This window comes from Paralichthys olivaceus, chromosome 8 (genome assembly GCF_024713975.1).
Source record: "Paralichthys olivaceus isolate ysfri-2021 chromosome 8, ASM2471397v2, whole genome shotgun sequence".
Classification (NCBI taxonomy): Eukaryota; Metazoa; Chordata; class Actinopteri; order Pleuronectiformes; family Paralichthyidae; genus Paralichthys; species Paralichthys olivaceus.
The window spans coordinates 5,331,674-5,351,164 of NC_091100.1; the positions used below are offsets into that span (position 1 = coordinate 5,331,674).

The 19,491-nt window shown below is 43.9% G+C and overlaps 2 protein-coding genes and 1 long non-coding RNA gene across 5 annotated transcripts; 2 read left to right on the top strand and 1 right to left on the bottom strand.

Moving 5' to 3' along the window:
- The first annotated feature begins 28 nt into the window (after positions 1-28).
- On the top strand, positions 29-3,588 carry pin1 (peptidylprolyl cis/trans isomerase, NIMA-interacting 1). The gene is made up of 5 exons (XM_020103126.2): positions 29-168; positions 1,641-1,723; positions 2,169-2,277; positions 2,360-2,470; positions 2,697-3,588. Exons 1-5 carry the CDS (start codon positions 111-113, stop codon positions 2,804-2,806), a joined length of 471 nt encoding a protein of 156 aa, XP_019958685.1. The 5' UTR covers positions 29-110; the 3' UTR covers positions 2,807-3,588.
- Positions 3,589-7,733: 4,145 nt separating this feature from the next.
- On the top strand, positions 7,734-16,474 carry LOC109646359 (serine-rich adhesin for platelets). The gene is made up of 11 exons (XM_069529443.1): positions 7,734-8,221; positions 8,778-9,146; positions 9,496-11,277; positions 11,348-11,436; positions 11,513-11,571; positions 12,399-12,562; positions 13,262-13,421; positions 13,548-13,739; positions 15,603-15,824; positions 16,051-16,210; positions 16,302-16,474. The coding sequence occupies exons 1-11, from the start codon at positions 8,179-8,181 to the stop codon at positions 16,374-16,376; spliced, it is 3,315 nt and encodes a 1,104-aa protein (XP_069385544.1). The 5' UTR covers positions 7,734-8,178; the 3' UTR covers positions 16,377-16,474.
- LOC138411071 (uncharacterized) lies at positions 14,402-19,444 on the bottom strand. Of its 3 annotated transcripts, none has more exons than XR_011243713.1 (5): positions 19,197-19,444; positions 18,900-19,000; positions 17,315-17,345; positions 16,045-16,235; positions 14,402-15,841 (listed from the first exon to the last, which is right to left on the bottom strand). It is a non-coding gene; the product is annotated as an uncharacterized lncRNA (long non-coding RNA). The 3 variants fall into 3 exon arrangements; XR_011243711.1 differs by having other exon boundaries at positions 17,199-17,345; XR_011243712.1 differs by lacking the exon at positions 17,315-17,345 and having other exon boundaries at positions 19,197-19,441.
- Positions 19,445-19,491: the final 47 nt, after the last annotated feature.

The window sequence follows — 19,491 nt, forward strand, 5'->3', positions numbered from 1 at the left end:
CGTAACTCGCCTCAGCTGCTGCCCCGGCCTGCCTCACGGTGGCCACATTGAAATTAAACTTAACAAGCGTCGCCTCGGGGAAGTATCGATATTATTATTAAGTAATAATAATGGCAGACGAGGAGAAGCTACCGTCCGGATGGGAGAAGAGAATGAGCCGCAGTTCAGGTAACGAACCGCGGCGTGAATAAGCTAGCCCGCTGGATCGAATGGTAATCCGCAGTAGAGTTAGCATGGAAGCTAACAGCTCCAACATCGGAGGTTTCAGTCATGAGAGGAGGCGGAGAAGAAGTTTTGGTTTAACGAGGAGAGGCTGCAAGTAAAGATGTCTGCCTCTGTGTTGTGTGTGTGTGTGTGTGTCTGTGTTGTGTGTGTTTGGTTGTGACGAGGTGTGTTGATGATGATCCATTCAACCTGCAGGGCCCCACATGACGTCACCCAGCTCCAGTGCCTCACCTGCGCACTGAGAGGATCATGTTTACATCTGCACCAACATCTGGGAGCACAGGTTCACACGTGCTGCAGATTTCTATTATCCCAAGTGTCGAGCAGTTTCATAAAAGTCCCGCAGCGTCAGGGGCTGCAGCTCACAGTCTGCAGCTTCGGTGTTCCGAGAATAAATAGAAAGGTGAAACGAACAGTTTCTTCTGATCATTATTGTATCTCTGTGAAGTCACCAAGATCTTCCCCCCTGTTAAATGATTTTCTTTCTGTTGGTAGTTTTACTCTTCTTGAGGGTTAAGAACAGAGGATGTCGCACCTCGTTAAGCCAAATTGTGATTTGTGAATATGAGCTACTGTATATAAACAAAAATTTGATCTATTGATTGATGCACTCAGATGTTCCCTCAAATGTGCAATTTGAGTTTCAGGATTCTTCCCTGCAAAGTGGTGAAAATATTTCTCACAATGTTAAAAAAAGACAAAACAACTTCCTTGATTTAGTGCAGATCAGTGCAATAAAATGTCCTGGGCTCTTCCCCTTCAGTTGTTTTTGTGTAATCTTGCTGACCAACAAACAAAAACCCCTCGGTAGAGGAAAATAATGGCAATGTCTTCTCACCACAATGCTTTTTTTCATCAACACAGAGCTAAGACAAAATAAGATGATGGTTATTTCACACAAACAGGGAGCAGAAAAACATCTGACCCTCCTTCAAGTCACAGACACGCAAAGTTGAACTGCTGTATCTGAGGTGCTGCGGTGTCAAACAAAGATGGACGACATGAGACCTCACACTCCCACGTTCACATCAGCTCACCTCGTTCTCTGGTTTCTTGTAAATCACATGACACTTCGAAGATGTGTGTGTGTGTGTGTGTGTGTGTGTGTGTGTGTGTGTGTGTGTCTCTTATGCTACAGAGTCTCTCTGGCAACTAAACGTGTATTTAAAAAGTCCGTCATCCCAAGAATTGTCAAGATTCTTAACTTTGCAAAGTGATTGTCGAGATTTAAGCCACAAATGTTGACATGAGATATTTTAATGTTTCTCTCTCACCTCAGTCACCCAATATAACACGAGCACTTTCTTTCTCCTCACATTTAACACCTGCACATGTCACTGTGTCGTTTCAGCTTGCCACACTTTCTTAATGTTTCTGAATAAAATTAATGAATGAAGCTTTTATCCCCCCCCCAGGTAAAGTGTACTACTTCAACCACATCACTAATGCCAGTCAGTGGGAACGTCCAGTAGGAGACGGCCGTGGAGAACCAGATAAGGTTATTATGAATATGTGTTTTAATGTCTTTATTAAAATAATTACAACAAGGCAGCAGTGGACGTAACTAGTTCAGTGATGTGATGGTAAAAGAGAACAGAGTTATTCCTGCAAACAAATTATTAACATTAATAGAAACACGAGTCAACTGCAGAAAGAATAATCAAACAGACATGGGGGCGCTAGTTGTCATCCTTTATTCGTATAAGTTATTTGAGGGATATATTTCTCTGGGATTTTTCTTAAATTGATATTTAAACTAAATTATTGATTGCTCATTAGTTCTGCCGGTAAATCAGAAACTGAACGTTTGGGCCTTATTACTGGATAATTTCTATTTTAAGGAAAATAATGAACTCAATATATCTGTCCGATCTTTATTATTGATTCTTGGGAGATTTGATACTGATTAGTTTCTGTTTCTTTGGGGGGGTTTCTGTCACCAGGTCCGCTGCTCCCACCTCCTGGTGAAGCACAATCAGTCACGTCGTCCGTCCTCCTGGCGGGACCAAAATATCACACGATCTAAAGACGAGGCCCTGGATCTCATTCAGAGTAAGCGAGGCAGAGGAGAGGTGTGATTTGATGTGGTCGATTCAAATATTTAATCTGTTTGTTGTTTCTCTCTTCTGTGCAGAGTACATAGAACAGATCAAGTCTGGAGATGAGAAGTTTGAGTATCTGGCTTCTCAGTTCAGTGACTGCAGCTCAGCTAAGAACGGTGGAGATCTGGGACTGTTCGGCAGAGGTACACACACATTCCACTTTATTTACTCACACCATACTGTATAGGCTACACATACCAGTACATATGCACGCCCCCAGGGAAACCATGATTATTATTATAAAAATAAAATATATATAATTTTTGAGTAAATGCAGTAATTAATGTATACGCATAACATGCAGCATATCATTTTATCTGTAATGAGAAAAGGTGTATTTTTGCTTTAACATCAGCATTTGTGTTTCAGGTCAAATGCAGAAACCATTTGAAGACGCTTCCTTCGCCCTTAAAGTGGGAGACATGAGCGGTCCTGTTTTTACTGAGTCTGGGGTCCACATCATCCTTCGTACTGGCTGAACAGAGGAAGCCATATACTGTACTATGTGCTTACACTCGCGCGCACACACACACAAACACACACATACATACATACATACAGTTAACCCAACTAGTGCTGTGATACATTTTAATAACACACAACAGCCAATATTACAAAGCCTCTGACCTTCGACCATCGAATTATTCAGAGCACCATCAAACATGTTGAGTAATATGACTACACTGAACATCAGGGCGTGTTACAGGTTATTCCTGTAAGGCCTCAAGCTTAGAAATCACAGTAAGTCTATTGATAAAAAAGACAGGAGTGCCTGTGACTGCCCAATGGAAACATTCTCATCTGACCTTTGAGTGAAGTTTGAGAATGTGCCTGTTAAAGCTTGTGTGTTTTCGTATGTGCATGTTTTGAAAAGGACCATTCTGTTTTATTTTACTTTCCACAGTGTGTGTGCCAAAGCGATTCCTCTGTATGTAATATTGTTTCACAAAATAGATTCTTAATATGTTAAAGATGCTGTACTTTCTGGCCATTGCAGAACTCGGAGTCAGAGAAAGTTCTCTAAATTTAGCTTCGATTCGCCCTTCACAGAGTCATACACATAGAATTATTTCTTCTCGTAATCCGCTTCAAAAAGTGCACGTTTCCCCCTGAGGATATGCAAAGATGGCACCGCTGAAAACTTCCAGGTTTTATCAAACAGCTCAGCAGCTTTTAAAAGCATCGAGGTCCAGATGAATTGTTACGATGTCGTTTCATTGGAGCTCTTCTTCCATCAATAAAGGAAATTCTTTTCTATAAATCCTGCTCAGGTTGACTTTTTTAGGCTCGTCTGTTGAACCTATTCACGAATCTGTGTGTGCATGTGAGAAGTGGTTGGGTGAAATGAAATGATGGACGTGCAGAATTAAATTAAATGCGTCATCCAAACAAGATAAATCGTGATGCCTTTTCATCTGTCAGGTCAAAATTGCTGGACAAACCAAAATCCAAAGTAATTAACCAAAAAAATGTTTGTCCACTAACTTCATTTTCAGACAAATACCTGCACAACTAAGATAATGTTAATCATGTTCACTGTCTCACTTCAGCTATTCTCTCTTATTAGCAACACACAGGGCAACTGGAATCACACTCAGCAGAGCACGGGCTCCACCGAGGCCCAACCACAAACCAGCCAGAGCCAGATTTTTGGGTGGATCAGAGGAACATATTTGTGATTTAGAAACAAATGGTAACAATGAACCAGAAAGAAGGTGTATCTGTTTGACAGGGAATTGATTGATTAATGATGTGAAAGCTCTTTATAAACCTGTCAAAACAAGCCTATCCTACTCCACTGGACAATTGGAGCGCCGGTAATTATAAGACAGATGAAATGAAAAAATGTTTTTGCAAGGCTGAAAGCAGAAAATGTGTTTGGTCAACTTTGAAACGTCATAGTTCTTAAACTACTGAACTATCTTTACAAAACGTTTCTAGATACATGAAAACTCTGACCTGCCGGTGGCGCTACGTGAAGTCGGGCATCAACCAAATCCTATAGGAAGCATAAATATCGTAAGTACGAAATTTGGTGCCAATCCATCAAATAGATGTTAAGATATTTCAGTTTCATATGATGGTGATAATAGAGAAAAAGTAAAAGGATCGCCAAAGTCTTAAGAATCTCTTCATTCAAAAAATCCATTCAGCAGGTGAGATGGGATATTTAAGACACCCACCCGTTCATAAACCAGCTGTCTTTGTTAAGTTTATTTACCGATACACCATCAACACAAAATAAAACCTTGTGTAATATCCTTACTCTACCATCTTTTCTACTGTTCTGAAAGTCCCTGAGGTGCTGCATTGTCAAACATAGACGGACGACATGACAGCTCACACACGCACGTTCACATCAGCTCACGTACACCTCGTTCTCTGGTTTTTTGTATATCATGACACTTCGAAGATGTGGGTTTGTGTGTGTGTGTAAAGCAACCCAACACATTACCACAGAACTTGTTGGAAGGATGTGATACGGGTCAGGGAAGAACTCATTTAATCCTGGAATAATGTTTAAAAAAGAATCTGACATGTTTAGGGAACTGACATCTATCGGCGCGATCTACTAAGACCCCAAATAAAGAGTGCCAAATTCTGTGTGCATTATGTTTGTGCACTTGAAATTAACAATGAAATTAAGAGAAGATGCTCAAGATGTCAATCCAAACATGCTAATCAAGAAGAAAACATGTTGTGCTCTTGGGTAGAAACGCCCGATGTTGCCTGTTCATTAAGGCAAACGTACTAAATGATATAAAACCAATACAACATCAATACAAAATAAAACCTTGCGTAATACCCAAGCCTTATTCTCTACTATCTTTCATAACGAAGATGGAGGACTTGAGAGCGCACACACACCCACTTGTTCTCTGGTTTCTTGTAAGTCACATGACACTCCGAAGAAACCCCTGCGATGCTCAAGATGTCGATCCAAACATGCTAACCAAGAAGAAAACATGTGCTCTTGGGCAGAAGCGCCCGATGTTGCATGTTCATTAAGGCAAAACGTAGTAAGTGGACAGCAAGTTTAATTCTGCACACAATCTTCAAAAAACTAAAATCGAATCAAGACTGAACATGTTGCAATATTTTCATTCATTGAAGGTTCAAAGTCTGCAAGCAGTGGACATTATTGTGATAAATTCTTTTTTTTATATGTCAGGATTACAAAAGGAAATACTGCCACTTGAGTTCGCTCATACAAATTTGTGTTTTGTGTTTTTTTAATTGTTTGTCATCCGTCACTTTCTTTCTTTCTGGACAATTCATCCCAATCTTGGTGGTTGTACTTCTGAGGTCCTGAGGAAATGAGGTGTTGTCTGTGATTTCGCTGTGAGTCCAGGGTCTGAATGAAAAACAATACAGAAATACATCTTAATATTAGTGAAAGATGAGATTGATTACCATCGTCACTCCGTCATGAAACTTGTGACATTTTGGTCACAGCAGTTATTTGTTTCAGGTAGAGTGGCATACTCCCTGCAGGATTATATCATTTAACTTTCCTGAAAATCTGAAATGATACAAATGTGCACAAGGAACTAAAAACATTTCTGCCAACGCTGAAATGGATCCAAACCCTTGATGGAAAGCTGTGGTTTTTGGAGCCTGTGAAGTGGAAGATGCTGTTTGTTTACTTTGTGTTTTAAGTATGTGTGGTATGTTCGTTACTCAAAGAGCAACCTCCCATGTGAGAATCATGATGCTGTCGTGTATAAAAGCGATGTTACCTGCAGACCTGATAATTCACCTCAACTCTTCAGCTCCAGCTCCTCTTCACACTAAGAAACTGCACAGGCCTGAACAGGTAATCTTATTTTCATTAAATAACCAATACTAGATAAATACTGCAAATATTCACACCAGTTTATATTTTCATTGGTAATTTTTTTTATTTTATTCGTAAACCTACTTTTTCTGATATCACTAGTGTTATAATGTAATTTTAATAATTAATAATAATGTTATTTAAATGTTTTGAAATGGAGTGATATGTAAACCTCCCACAATTGATGCCACATAGCACTGGCTGCATCACTGGTGCTCTCTGACTGACTTGCACAAGCAATGCCTGGCACATCGTAAACTGAAATGCCGAACATGTGGCAGAAACAGAACTTTGTTTTGAAACTGTAAAGTGATGTCACTGGGCTTGCAGCAATTAGTCTATTAAACGATTAGAGACAAAAACAATCTGCAGCCATTTTGACAATGTTTTCAATAATTTAAATCTTTCTATGTGTTTTTTAGTTTCTCCAATTTGTGAATTTTTGGCTTTCTCTGTTTTTATATTATAACATGTACATGTAATAATATTTTGTTGTTACAGTATGAATATATCTGGAATTTGACAAACTGTGATGAACCATTTTCTCATATTTTAAACTGAGCACGTTTGAAATCGTCAAACTCTTTCCTCAGCTCATCATTTCTTTATATCTTTATTCTTTATTATATCTATCCCTTTTATTGCTCAATATTTTATTTTTTGATTTAGTAAATTGTGCCACATTTTAGAGGATTCACAAGGAAAAACAGGATTTTGTGAGGTCACAGTGACCTTCACCTTCGACCACCAAATTCTGATCCGTTTGATTTTCAGTCCGACTGGACGCTTGTACCTAATATGAAAGGATTTCCTGGTGGTGTTCGCCCTATGTTGGATTCACAAGGCAAAAAAAATAGTTTGACCTTCGACCATCAAAATCAAACCAGTTCATCCAAGAGTGCAACTGCGTGTTTGTGTATCAAAGCGTTCATGTTCACAGAAACACTGCACTCCTTGTAAACGTGATTAATAATAATAACTGCATCACGTTTCTCCTGTGTCCCTGTCTGTTTCTCTCTTTGACCCCAGCCATGCTCTCCCTGTCAACTCCAGGCCCTCTCTGCCTGAGTCTTCTTCTCTTCCTGTCGTACCACTCCCCTGCTCTCTCCAGTTCTCAGAACGCCAGTGACTGTCACTCCGTCCCCAGGGCACAACCTGGCTGGGGAGGGTTTTGATGTGGTCACCATGAGACGGAAAGCAGCCTACCTGATCGACGTGAAGACCTACGTCAACTCAAGTGGACTCTGTACACTTGTGCGCAACTATCTTCAGGGCAACAAGATGCAGAAGGTAAACTGAGTCAGAGAAGCACCAAGTGGCTCATACACATCGTATCGTTATAACCTTTGTCGGTCTCTCCTTTGCTTTCAGCTGCCTCTCTCTACAGTGCACTGGCGCTACTACACCCGCTGCCGAACCGGTTTTGGGGTGTGTGTGTGTGTGTGGGGGGGGGGGGGGGGGGGGGTCCAACAACAAATCTTTGCCCCTGAACACTTTGATCCGGCCATGTCACTTGGTGGAGTGTCAGAGTCGCTAATGAACCGCCCCCCATGTGTTCGTGCCTCCTAGGGGGGGAGGTGGTTATGGTTTTCCTGTGAAGCGTAAACTCTGTGCGTAAAGGCGCACCTCCTGCAGCGCGCACCGGATTCCTCCCTTTTAATCCTCTGAGGTGCGGACAGTTTCAAACGACCTGGAGCCTGGAGGGCCGTGAAGAGGCCGCGTAAAAGATGTCTCCTCTGCCGCCTCCACCCGCCACACCCTGCGGGACGCGCTGCCTCACACACGTGCGTCTCATTACGCAGCGCTGACAGCGCCGAGGTTTCCGCTCCGAGGAGACGATGGAGGAGGAAAGTCTCTGACGCCTCTCCGCTTTCGTTGGGTCAGAAGTGCAGATCCGCCCGTCGCCTTTCGCCGTCCGCACGTCCTCAGCATTACGAGTCAGAAAAGTCCGTGATCTCTGCATGGAGTCGGGATTAAACTGGTGTCCGAATCTGAAATGTCTCAGGATTGGAAATGCTGCTCCACGCCTGTCTGTTGCTTTTTATTGTCACAACAGGTAACGACATCTGTCACTGCACCTCACAGCCTACACACTGTTGTTCAATTCATTTGCTCTCCTTTTTTAATGGGATTTAATGTTTAACTGCTCTTCTAGCATCTGGTACTTTAACACTGCTGCTCTCATGTCAACAAGAATTAGGATTGTGGCGATTTCTGTGTAGAGAGTCAAGTTTTGTGGTAAAGTCTTGTTATAAATCTAAATCTTAGGCTTCATCAGATAATAAAAGACAAAAGAAAGAAAGGATAAATATTTTAGTCTCATTTCTCCCATTTGTATATTTGCAGTTCACTGATTAATGTGCAATCCTGGTACACTGCTGGTTTATATATTCTGTTCACACTGTATATTTCTATTCCATTCATATTTTTACATTTCCTCGAGTTTATATCGCATGAGAATTACATTATTCTATCTTAAATAATCCTCAAATTAAATGATCTCAGGATGAACTTTGCACATTTTGTGTCCCATAAATGTTTAAATAATTAAACTGGCTGAAATATGCCGGAACGATTCCTTCAAATACCAGCGTCCTTGTTTTTCTCCTCAGATAAAACATTGGCCTTGTCGCCCCAGCGTTGTGGTGGAGATGTCAACCTGGACCGAGGGCCTGTTGGCCAAGTTAGTCTCACTGTACCTGGACTTTTTGGTGGCACCCACAGGCTCAACTCCATGAACCACCTTTCGTTTTGCAATTGGACTATACGCATTCCTCCGGGTAGGACGTTACTTTTGAAGGTAGCAGGGTTGGGAGGTGATTCGAGGGTTTCGGTTCGCTGTGTTTGGAACAAGAAAGCTCATAATCAGGTCCTGGAGAGCACGGGGACGGCTCTGCTCTCTGGCTGTGACGGACACAAAGCCACCCTCTCTTGGACGGGAGCAGGACACTCCTCAAATGTAATCCAGCTGTCCTATTATGGTGAGAAACTGTTAACGCAATAACCCAGTTTGCCTTATTGAGTCAGTGTGGCCCCACTTGCCCGCACATACACCCCGATCACGAGAGTTTGATCTAATTGTCGTAATAACATTTTGAAGAGACTTGTTTTGGAGCTTCTGGCCTTTGCTGGAAAAAAGAGGAATGTTGTGGTTCCTCCTGTGGAAATGTATTGTTCAAAATGTGCTGTGAGCTGTAAATCTGTCAGTCGGAAAGTTCTTATCACGCTCGCTGTGGTGTGAGAGAGAGAGTGATGTTGTTGTGGTTTCCAGTCGGCCTCTGCTCACTCTGTCACCCTCTCTGTATTTTTTGTTTGTTCCTGGTTATCCAGTCCAGGAAGGTGAGAGGAATTCCTCGGAGGACCACACCAACCCAGATTCAGACGGAGACCTCCTACGCTGGTCTCGGACAGGAACCAGCTTTACAAGTCAAGTTAGTGAAAAGTCGGTAAGAGGGACAGAGGGGGTCAGAGGTCACCTCTACAAAGGTCTGGAGTGGAGTCCAGGACCTCGGTCTATGTCTGGTCCCTCCTCCCAGGGCACAGGGCTGCTGCACCCCACCTCACCCCTGCAGGGACTCAGTGTGACTGGGAGGGGAGCTCTCCCTCTTCCTGAGGAAAGACCAAACAATGGAGCGGATACATCTGGAGCTGCTCACCGCTCTGATGGGCCCATATCTGCAACACACCCCTATTTTCGCCATACAGACTCATCAAACACAGAAACAAACTCCAGCAACGAGTCCGATCAAACTCCCACCATTGCAACAGCCAGGCGCTCCAACACCTTTCTTGGCACGGGCACGTACAAATACACAACCAGTCTCACACCTAAACTCGCAGGTAAACATAAAACCACACAAGCTCACACCTCTCGATCCAGCTCCAACTATTTCCCGTCTCTCACCTCTTCTTTCCCCGAGCTACGTTCACTGACAACCTGGGAGAGCGCCACCATCCTGATCCCACATGGTGCAGCTGTTAGTGGGACACCTGGAGAGAATCGGCCCCATTCCTGGAGAAGCCAACGAAGCACAGACGGAGAAGCTCAGACGTCAGCCATCACCTCTGACCCTTTTATATCACCCACCGACCCTCCTCAGGATGACGCAAGCAGTGCACGTACTTATAATCAGTCATTCAACATCACAGAGCCGGGCGCCGCTGTTAGCACTGTGGCGGCAGGGCCCTTTCACACGAACACAAGTCGGAGCGGCTCGTTTGAATCTGCCGCGTCAGACATTTCCAGTCGAGCTGCTTCTCTCGAGCCCTCTGACAAATTGGACAACGTGACGAAGCTTCCCATTTCTTCCACACAGAGTGAAACCAGTTCTCCACGGAGCACAGAGGTTCTCACACGCTCTCCTCACGCACCCTCGGCATTCACACAGACGCACACAGGAACAGAAAGCATGCACACAATTGTCACGGATGCAAACACAGTCCCCTCCTTTACCGAGGCTGCAGACGACACTGCGAGTAAAACCTCAGCTTCCACTGAAAGTACCAGTGAAACGTTTACACTGCATCCCAGTGACACACTCCCACAAGAAAACTCCCCCACAGATTCACCTGTTCCTCCTTTGCAGACCAGCACGTTCCCACATCAGTCTGCACCATCATACACACTTACCATGATTTCTGGAAGTTCTCTCACCACTCACACACCCACGTCTCTCACCTCTGTCACCACGCCCACCACAGACCCTGACGACGAAACAGAGTCTACATCCTCACAAGCAACGACAATCAAATTTACACCCTCACACACACCTTTGCTGTCCTCCACTGGCGACCCCGCTATGACTAAAAAGTCCCACGGCTCCATTACTACTGCACATTCGTCCCTGTCCTCGTCAATCGCTGCAAATTCAGATTATAGAGAAGTAGAAGTACAAGCAGAGGATGAGTCCAGGCAGCCGTTTCCCAGCAGCACAACCACACACACTCCCACAGCTGGAACACCACGGCCACCTCCACGACTGACAACCCTGTATCCCAGTCAGGAGACCGCCACCACCACGTCTGCCCTAACCTCCGCACCCACCCGGAGCTCCACAACTAGTCCGACGCCCAAGTTCTACATTGTTCCAGACCAGCCCGCAACTGTGAAAGGTAATGTGTTTCTGTGTTTCTCCCAAAATCCAGGCCCGCTGTAATGGATTTATTTGTTTGTTCCGTACAGTCGAGTCAATTGAGCTGCTGCTCCAGATGATCGTAGAAGAGTCCAGATCGGCTTTCACCGCTGGTTTGGAAGAAGACACCACTGCCTGGGTGAGTATGAGGACAAACACACTGGCATGCCTGAATCATCCTAATCACAAAAGTTCCTACTCCCTGTTTCTTCCAGATGGAGCCATATCTACAGAAAGCGCCAGGGTTCAGCAGGCTGCTGGGAGTCTGGAGCAGGTGAGGTGGTGCAGAGCGGAGTGTTGCTATTAAATTCATGTTCACGCCATTCAGCATTAAAGTCTCTGAAAAACGATTACAAATACAAGTGAAAAGTGCTTGGCTGTGGGGGTGTCCATCCACCTCTTTGACCCAGCTCAGAATATCTGAATTGATTCTTGATTGGCTTGATTTCTGTGAAATTTCTGACATGGTCATGGTGCCAGGAGGATGAATCAGAAGCCGTTTTCAGACCCAGAAAGTTGTGTCCGGACATTTTTTAAGAGTTTGCTAAGAAGAACGCAGCAGATTGTCTGAGTCAGACATGTTTTCCGGACAACATTCAGGCGAGGGGACCGTGCAGGAGGCAGGACGTGACCCATAAAGTCTCCTGCCGGAATCACGTTTTTGTTTTTTGCATCGACGCCAGCTTCAGCTCTTATCATGCTCGAATCTTGTTGTCTTTAGAAGTTGAAATCTTCATCGGTGTCTTTTTCATCCTGAGGTATTTATATTCTTCCAGTTTTGCATCTGTAGTGCATTAAAAACATCATTAACACGCCCCCTTGACATTTTCCTGATGCATTCTCACATGGACTCACCGACATTTTCCGGGGGGCCTAGCAGGAAAAGTTCTGAAAAATGTCTGGAGCGACTGACTTGGACATTTACATTCTCGCAAACAGAACTTACGGAAACTTTCAGGAAAATGTCCGGGCTTCAGCGCATGTCTGAAAGCAGCTCTCCCAGGTCAAACCTATCTCAAATTCTGTCTGATGAATTGAATCGGCACCAAACGTGGTCGGTGGCTGCTCTAAGGTGAATGTACCGTTCTGCTGTCGTCCCAGTGGTCACGCAGTGCAGAGCTTGGTGGAGTTTAAAACCAGCGGAGCTCTGCAGTGGCTCAGCGAGACGGGACCCACGTCGCTGCTGGAGCGGACGGGACTCGCTCAGGCTGTTCGTGAGGGGAGGGGGTTCAGATCGTCCAAGATCACCAACGTCACGCTGGGAGGTGAGACTGTGCTGAGACGTCCACTTACTTCTAGCAAAGCTTCTTTTGGGACAGCGTGGCTCGTGCCCAGCCAGAGATGTTTGCTTCGTCTCATTCTCCACTTCTCTACTCTCTCTCTAGGTTAGCTCTTACACTCAGTGGTTTCATTTACCTGAGAGAAAATTCCATTCTTAACCAGCTTACTCATTAAAACCAATTACAGGAAGACTTATGTAAACATCATCACAATGTTAGATTGACTCACTCAATCTCATAATCCACTTCTGATAAATCTGATGAGTGATTGCTTGCTCTGACATTACACTATTCCTATGGAGTGTATTCATCACACTCCTTTCTCTCTCCTGTCAATTTCACAATAACTCAAGGGTGTGTCTGCAACCGAAACCTGTATTCAGTATTTTATTTACTTATTTCCTGAAACACATTCCCCATTATCTGCAATATTGTTTTAACATTGACATGCAAGCACACATATTTAAAGGATAATGTCGACAGTATTATCAATTAATGCTTCTGTACAGTCAACACACACCTTGATTTTAAAAAAAACAATAATACAAGCAAAAAAAAAAATGTTTGAGTTTAAAAAAAATATCCATCTGAGTCTGTACGAATCGGTCTGGGGCAGAGAACCACAGACGGACGTGGAATGTAAAAATGACACCAACCTTTTCCTGTGACTCATCTACCCTGCAGGCGTGCAGGGTGACGTGTGTGACTGGTTACTGCAGTGCCCCTCAGGCTACAGATGTGTGGCCCAGCCTGGCATCGCAAACTGTTCCTCTGTCTGTCGCTTTGACCACTGCCACAACCACGGCATCTGCACACACCATCCAGGACAACTTCCAGTTTGCCGGTGGGAACACAACACAAACACACACTCATACAGGGGTGCACTTACTTGTACACTAATTAACCATGTATCTATATATATATATATCTAAGAAATGTCTGTGCGTGTGTCTGTGTTTCTGTGGATTAGCTGCCTGGTAGGAGAGGACTTCTGGTACATGGGTCAGAGGTGTGACGTGCGGATGACTAGAGCGCGTCTCGTGGGCGCATGTCTTGCCATCTTGGTCATCCTGGCGACAGTCATCAGCCTTTTGGCCTTTTTGGCAGTGCGACGCTACCGAGCCATTCTGATCCAGGCCAAAGTCGATCAAACACGCAGCAGGTACACACTCGCTCACGGATGTGTCCATGTACATATTATAACAACATTCAAGAACAACAGTGTCATGTATTTGATAACAATGTAGATATCATTACCAGTGATGAAATTCTCCTCAACATGCAGCCTACAATACAAAGATTAGTATAAACAATGAGAAATATTCCACACAGGGCTTCTGCAGGGTTCACCCAGTTAAACCGGAATCGTTCCAGTACCATGTATAATACAATTTAATACCAGTTTCACAACTAAAAGTATTTATTTGTACTTTTTTCCCCACAGTAAATAACGTTTAATAGCATAAAATCTGTGGATTTTTAAAAAGTTCACTTGATTTCAGTTCCTTTAAGTCTTTGTTAAAGTGTTAAAATTGACCTGATGATTGACCTAATATGAGCTGATGAGCTTCCTAGATACTGTTGCTCCTGCTGCAGGTCTGATGGTTCTTATTAAAGCATTGAAAATCCTCCTCTGTGCATAAACCACTGTTATAAAAATCCCATTTTTAGTTTATTAGTGCACAAGTCTTCCCAACATACCGAAGTATTAACACCAAAACAGAGCAGTGCCATATGCTTTTTAAATATCAATATAACACACACGTTAACAAATATGGTCAAAACAATGATGCATTTTACAAAACAAGGCTTCAGATGACCTGGTGGGAGATAATGTGTTTTAATCCAGGAAGGTAAAACCACAGAGATGGTCAAATCTGCAGGTACAGTAGATGTAACGACATACATGTCCACTAGGTGGTGTAGTATGGCTGTCGAAAACACTCACTGAGGATGAGCGCTGAGCTGAACAGATATTTGCTGATATATGCGATGGAGTAAAAAGTGACTGACAATATATCCACTTTAAAGGTGAAGTCATAATTTGTATGTGAAACACTATTTTGTCTTATTTGTTGTAAATCCTCTTCACGTCTCGATAGCCATCAATAAATGAAACCATCTGAAAAGAAAGAAAGAAAAAAGCCGGTGTCTGTTGCAGGACTAATAAAAAAATCGACCCATCATTTCATTCAGACCTGTCCGTCACTACCTGCGCTCACCCACGTGACCAAAGGGCCGCTGCTGGCGACGGGAATGTTTCCTTCAGGGACACTGATACCCAACAGTTGTGATTTCAATGTCGCAGCATATCTGGATGTGTGCACCAGTTATCAGACATAAAGCTAGTTGAACACATCTGGAATGTGGTGGGACAGGATATTGACAGTGTCAACACGCAACTGACAAACGCAAAGAATTGATGTGATGCAGTTATGATATCATACAGCAGAGTCTTAAAGGGAACATTTTTCAGATATCTTGTGGAATCCATGTCACGAGGCAGTTAGGCTTTTTACGCAGGCCCTGCCCAGCATGTAGAGTGTACTAATACAGTGCTGCTGAATACATATATACTCTCAGATCATCAGTGCCCCTGAATCTGTCTTCACTGATCTTGAACAGGGTGAACAAAATTGAAAAAGAAAAGCTGTCTCCATACAACAGCGTCACAAACTATCTCCTTCAAAGTGATCATAAAGTTTAATCAACACATTCAATGCAGTTTGAATAAAAACTGAAAACCTTCATGAAAGGAAGGTTTACTGGCTGAGTACATAGTCAAATAGTTTTAGGGTCAAAAAGCAAAAGCAAGAACGCTTTAAAACTTCAAATATAAAAAAATGAAGAGTTTATATTTATCGATTAACTTAATACAAAGGGAAGGAAACAGGAAAGTGGACATGACGATCACGCTGCAGAATGAATATGGGACTTTTCAGATCCCTCCCTTTACACACAGCCAGTTCTTTAAACTCTAATCTAGACATGTGAGTCTTCCCTCATTATGATTTGCTGTGTTTAGTTATCGCAGGTTCAACCACTTTGATGAACTGTCAGGTCGGTTCTGGTTGCGCTCATGGGCGGGATCTGCGGACTCGATGGACAATCCCGCCTTTACGCGGTCCGATGAGTTACTGCACCTCCGGGCGCTTGACCGCCCCTGCTGCTACCATGACGACACCCTGTCACTGGCCTCCACCTGCCCCAGCCATGGAGCACACATCAATACGATCTACCCACACAGGTACACAACACACAGGCCTACACACAAACACACACAGACATTCAGCTTTACACATAAAAAACTGCCAATGTTGGATAAATTATGTCAGAATCTTCAATAATAACATTTCTTTCTCTCTCCTGATCTTTATTTTATGTAACTCTTGATAAAAATGTAAATGTGTATTTGTATTTACGCTCAATCACTCACTCCTTAATGAACCTCTGGCTCTGTGTATCACCTGAAGCTCTCAGTATGCTTGGAGGGGAAGTGAAATGAGTATGGGGGATGGTGTGTTGGACTCAGGAAAGGCCAGCGACCTCTCCGTCTGTAGCTGGCCTGTGGAACCCATCCATTGGACTCCATTCCCACTTCTGCAGCAGCTGGCCTCCCACAGGACGCCCACGGTGAGCGTTTGATTTTCTGTGTGGGCTAGAAAGGGATGTATTTGGTTTCATTATGTGATTATGTGGTGGTGTTGTTCCTGTGTGAAAGCAGGTGCGGGTTTCGAGGCCACGGTCGTACTGTGAAGGCATGGAGCTGGTAGACCTGGGGAGGAGCTGGACTGCTTGACTACACAAGAAGAATCTGCTCTGACACTGGTATCTGCAGCTCGTTGGGATATCCTACTGCTCAAATGTTCTTTTTTTAATAAAAACTGAAACAATTAATGTGTTTAAGTGTATATTTTTTCATTAGTTTCCATATAGGAATATGAAGACTGGAAACAGGGGAATAGATAGACTAGCTCTGTCAGATGATGATGAAACAAACAATGTGTTCATGTGTTTTCTTACCCTTGGACTGTTTTTGACTCTTTGTACTGTAAACTAATCTAAATAGCTGCTAATCTTGCTCAAAACAAACAAACCTGCAAACCAACCAACAAAATTGGGCAGTTGAAAAGATAATCTCCCTGGCAGCGGTAATAAAGAAAACTAATTCAAATTTGATTGTCTGAGAATAATGCAAGCTTGAGGCCTGTGGGATTAGTGTCTAAAGTCAAAACTAAATTACGAGCAGGCAACTGTCCAGTGGTCTCAGACCCCCAGGAGTCCCACAGGCCCTGGTTGTTTTTGGTACACAATTTGAGGGGAAGTGCAAATATGTTGAGGAAGTTAATCATGGGCCCTGTTTCAGAGAGAGGCCCAGTATTAAATTCAAAAACAAGTTGTGTGCCCCTGAGCCCCCAAACAGGTTCATCGTTGTTCAGGTGAACTCGACAGAACATTTTTAACCACATGCTGCTGGGTCATTTTTATTTTGGACTCTGGAAACGAGAATAATCTGCAGAATCACACACTGACCTGAGAATTGAGGTATTTTTTGAAATAGGACTTCCTGTGCACAAATGACTATGTTGTAATATTACATTTCCTACAGCATGTCACATACCATCCTTCCTTCCTCTCTTTCGCCACCCCTCCTCTCGATGTCTGTGTATGAAACTGGACAGGAATGTGATGCCATAAGTGACTGAGAAAGACCGGTAGGCAAATATGTGCACTGACCTCACACTGCACTCCTATTACTGTCCTGACCCTGGGAAAACAAAGAGGGGACATGTTGATTCAGGGGTGAGGAGCAATGTGGCAAATAAATGAAACGAGTGAATGTGATTGAGAGAGAAATAGAGAGCTGGAAATAGGAAGAGGGATGAGAGGAAAGTGGACCGAAGCTACCTGCTAGCTTCTTCCATATACGGTCTTAGTCAGAGCCGAGAGCCAGGCTTGTGAGATTCTCTGACTGTGCTAGTGAGCAATGCAGGGAGGGAGTGTGTCTCTGTGTGTGTGTGTGTGTGTATATGTGTGTTGTCATGCATGGATGACTCACGCACGCTGCCAAGTTTTAAAACGTCTTGAGCAATGGAATGAGTGTTCAGAGGAAACAATGAAGACTTATTGTCAGGGAGGAGTTGGTGAGAATAAAGTTTGAAAAAAAAAAAGAAAGAAGAAATGAATTTAAATATACATCTGTTAAGAATGCAAAATAAATTGCAACATGCGCATTCATACCCATAAACACACACACACACACACACTCTCCCACCCCATCACACTCACACACACACACACACCCTTAAAAAGGGAGATTCATTCATTTCCTCAGAATGGTCACATGACCTGAGCAGTGCATTCTCTCCCCCCATGTGACTTGCTCCAATATCTCCTTATATGGACGTCATCCAAAGGAGCACTTAAAGGGATGGTTGTTCTGCTTGGTGTGTGCATGTGTGCGTGTGCGTGTGTGTGAGATCGTGCCTGTCTGAAAAGCCAGTCTTATCAGCCTCTTCTCTGCTGTCCTTAGCTGCTCCACACCTAAGGACGTACTGTATGTGCATGTGCACCATAGGTCTGCGTGGTCACTTCCTGCGTGCACCTGCACTAGTGAGGCTCCGAGAGGCCTACTTCCTGTCTCTTTTTGGAGAACCAGCTCCCACATATATCCTTATTAGGAGGACGTAGAGCCAGTGAGAATTCCTGCTGTAAGTTTATGATTCTTTGTCCGGTGCCCTTATTGAGTTGAAGCAGCGCCCCTACCCACCCTCTCAGTCTCCGGCCAAATTCTAACGTGAGCTTTGCACCGAGGTTCTCCCGTCTCTGCCTTCTTAAGAGTTTACACAGCATCTTAACAAGTATTTCAGGTTCCAGAGAACCTCTGTGTAAAGCTGTGTGTCATATGAGGGTGCGGACAGGTGTGTATATGTATATAATGATGTATCAGGTAGATGAGTCACATTTGGGAACATCGCTGTCGTGGCAGGCCTCAGTTTCATGTCGACACCCGTTAGAAGTGTGAGGAGGTTGTGACACAGCTTTTTCTGACCCCCACTCCCTTAAAGATAATCAGACAGGTGATGAGAGATAGGAGATTTACAGCCACTCAAATGTTTGCTGTAAACATATCTGAGCTTGACCACACATATCACTGTCACCGTGCTCTCTGCATGTGTGTGTGTGTGAGTGGGCAGTGGTATGCCAAGGGCGGACGTGTCAGTTGAGGTGTTAACACTGCTGTCAGTGCCCCTGAGATTATAAACCCCATGTCCTGGCATCAACAACCAAAAGTGTCTGTGATGAATGACTGAATTTTCACCTTGCAGCCTATGCATTCACCGGGTTGAGTCTCGCCTGGTTTCTGTATCCCCTCTTCCATGAGTGGTGGATGTGTCTGTCCGTGTCCTGCACTTAGATATTCTGTCAACACACAGAAAGAAGACTAGAAGAAAATAATAATGACTGTGTCTGTGTGGGACACTTTCAAAACAGCAAAACATTGAATAAACAAGAAACGAAGACATTGATTGGACAAATGGAATAAATATGGAGGCTCCTTCAGGGATTCAAACTAATGCAAATGAATGAATATTAGCTCAAACAGAAACGCACATACTTCTCACGTGCTCATTTATTCTGACTCAGGGACCACGTTGTGTTCTGAGCTCTGCACATGTGCGCATCGTCCCCGTTAGGAATCGAACTCATCGCGAACGAACAGAAGAATCGATCGATCACCGAACACGCCCCGGGATCGATCGATCGATCGATCGATCGGGTTTCGTCACAGTCAAATCGAGGCTCTACTTTTCACGCCGCTCGTCCCGTCGGCGCGCGGTGGGTCGTCGTCCGCATTTCTACGCCACGCCCAGCGGACGCGGCGGGACCAATGGGAGGCCGCCGTGAGGAAA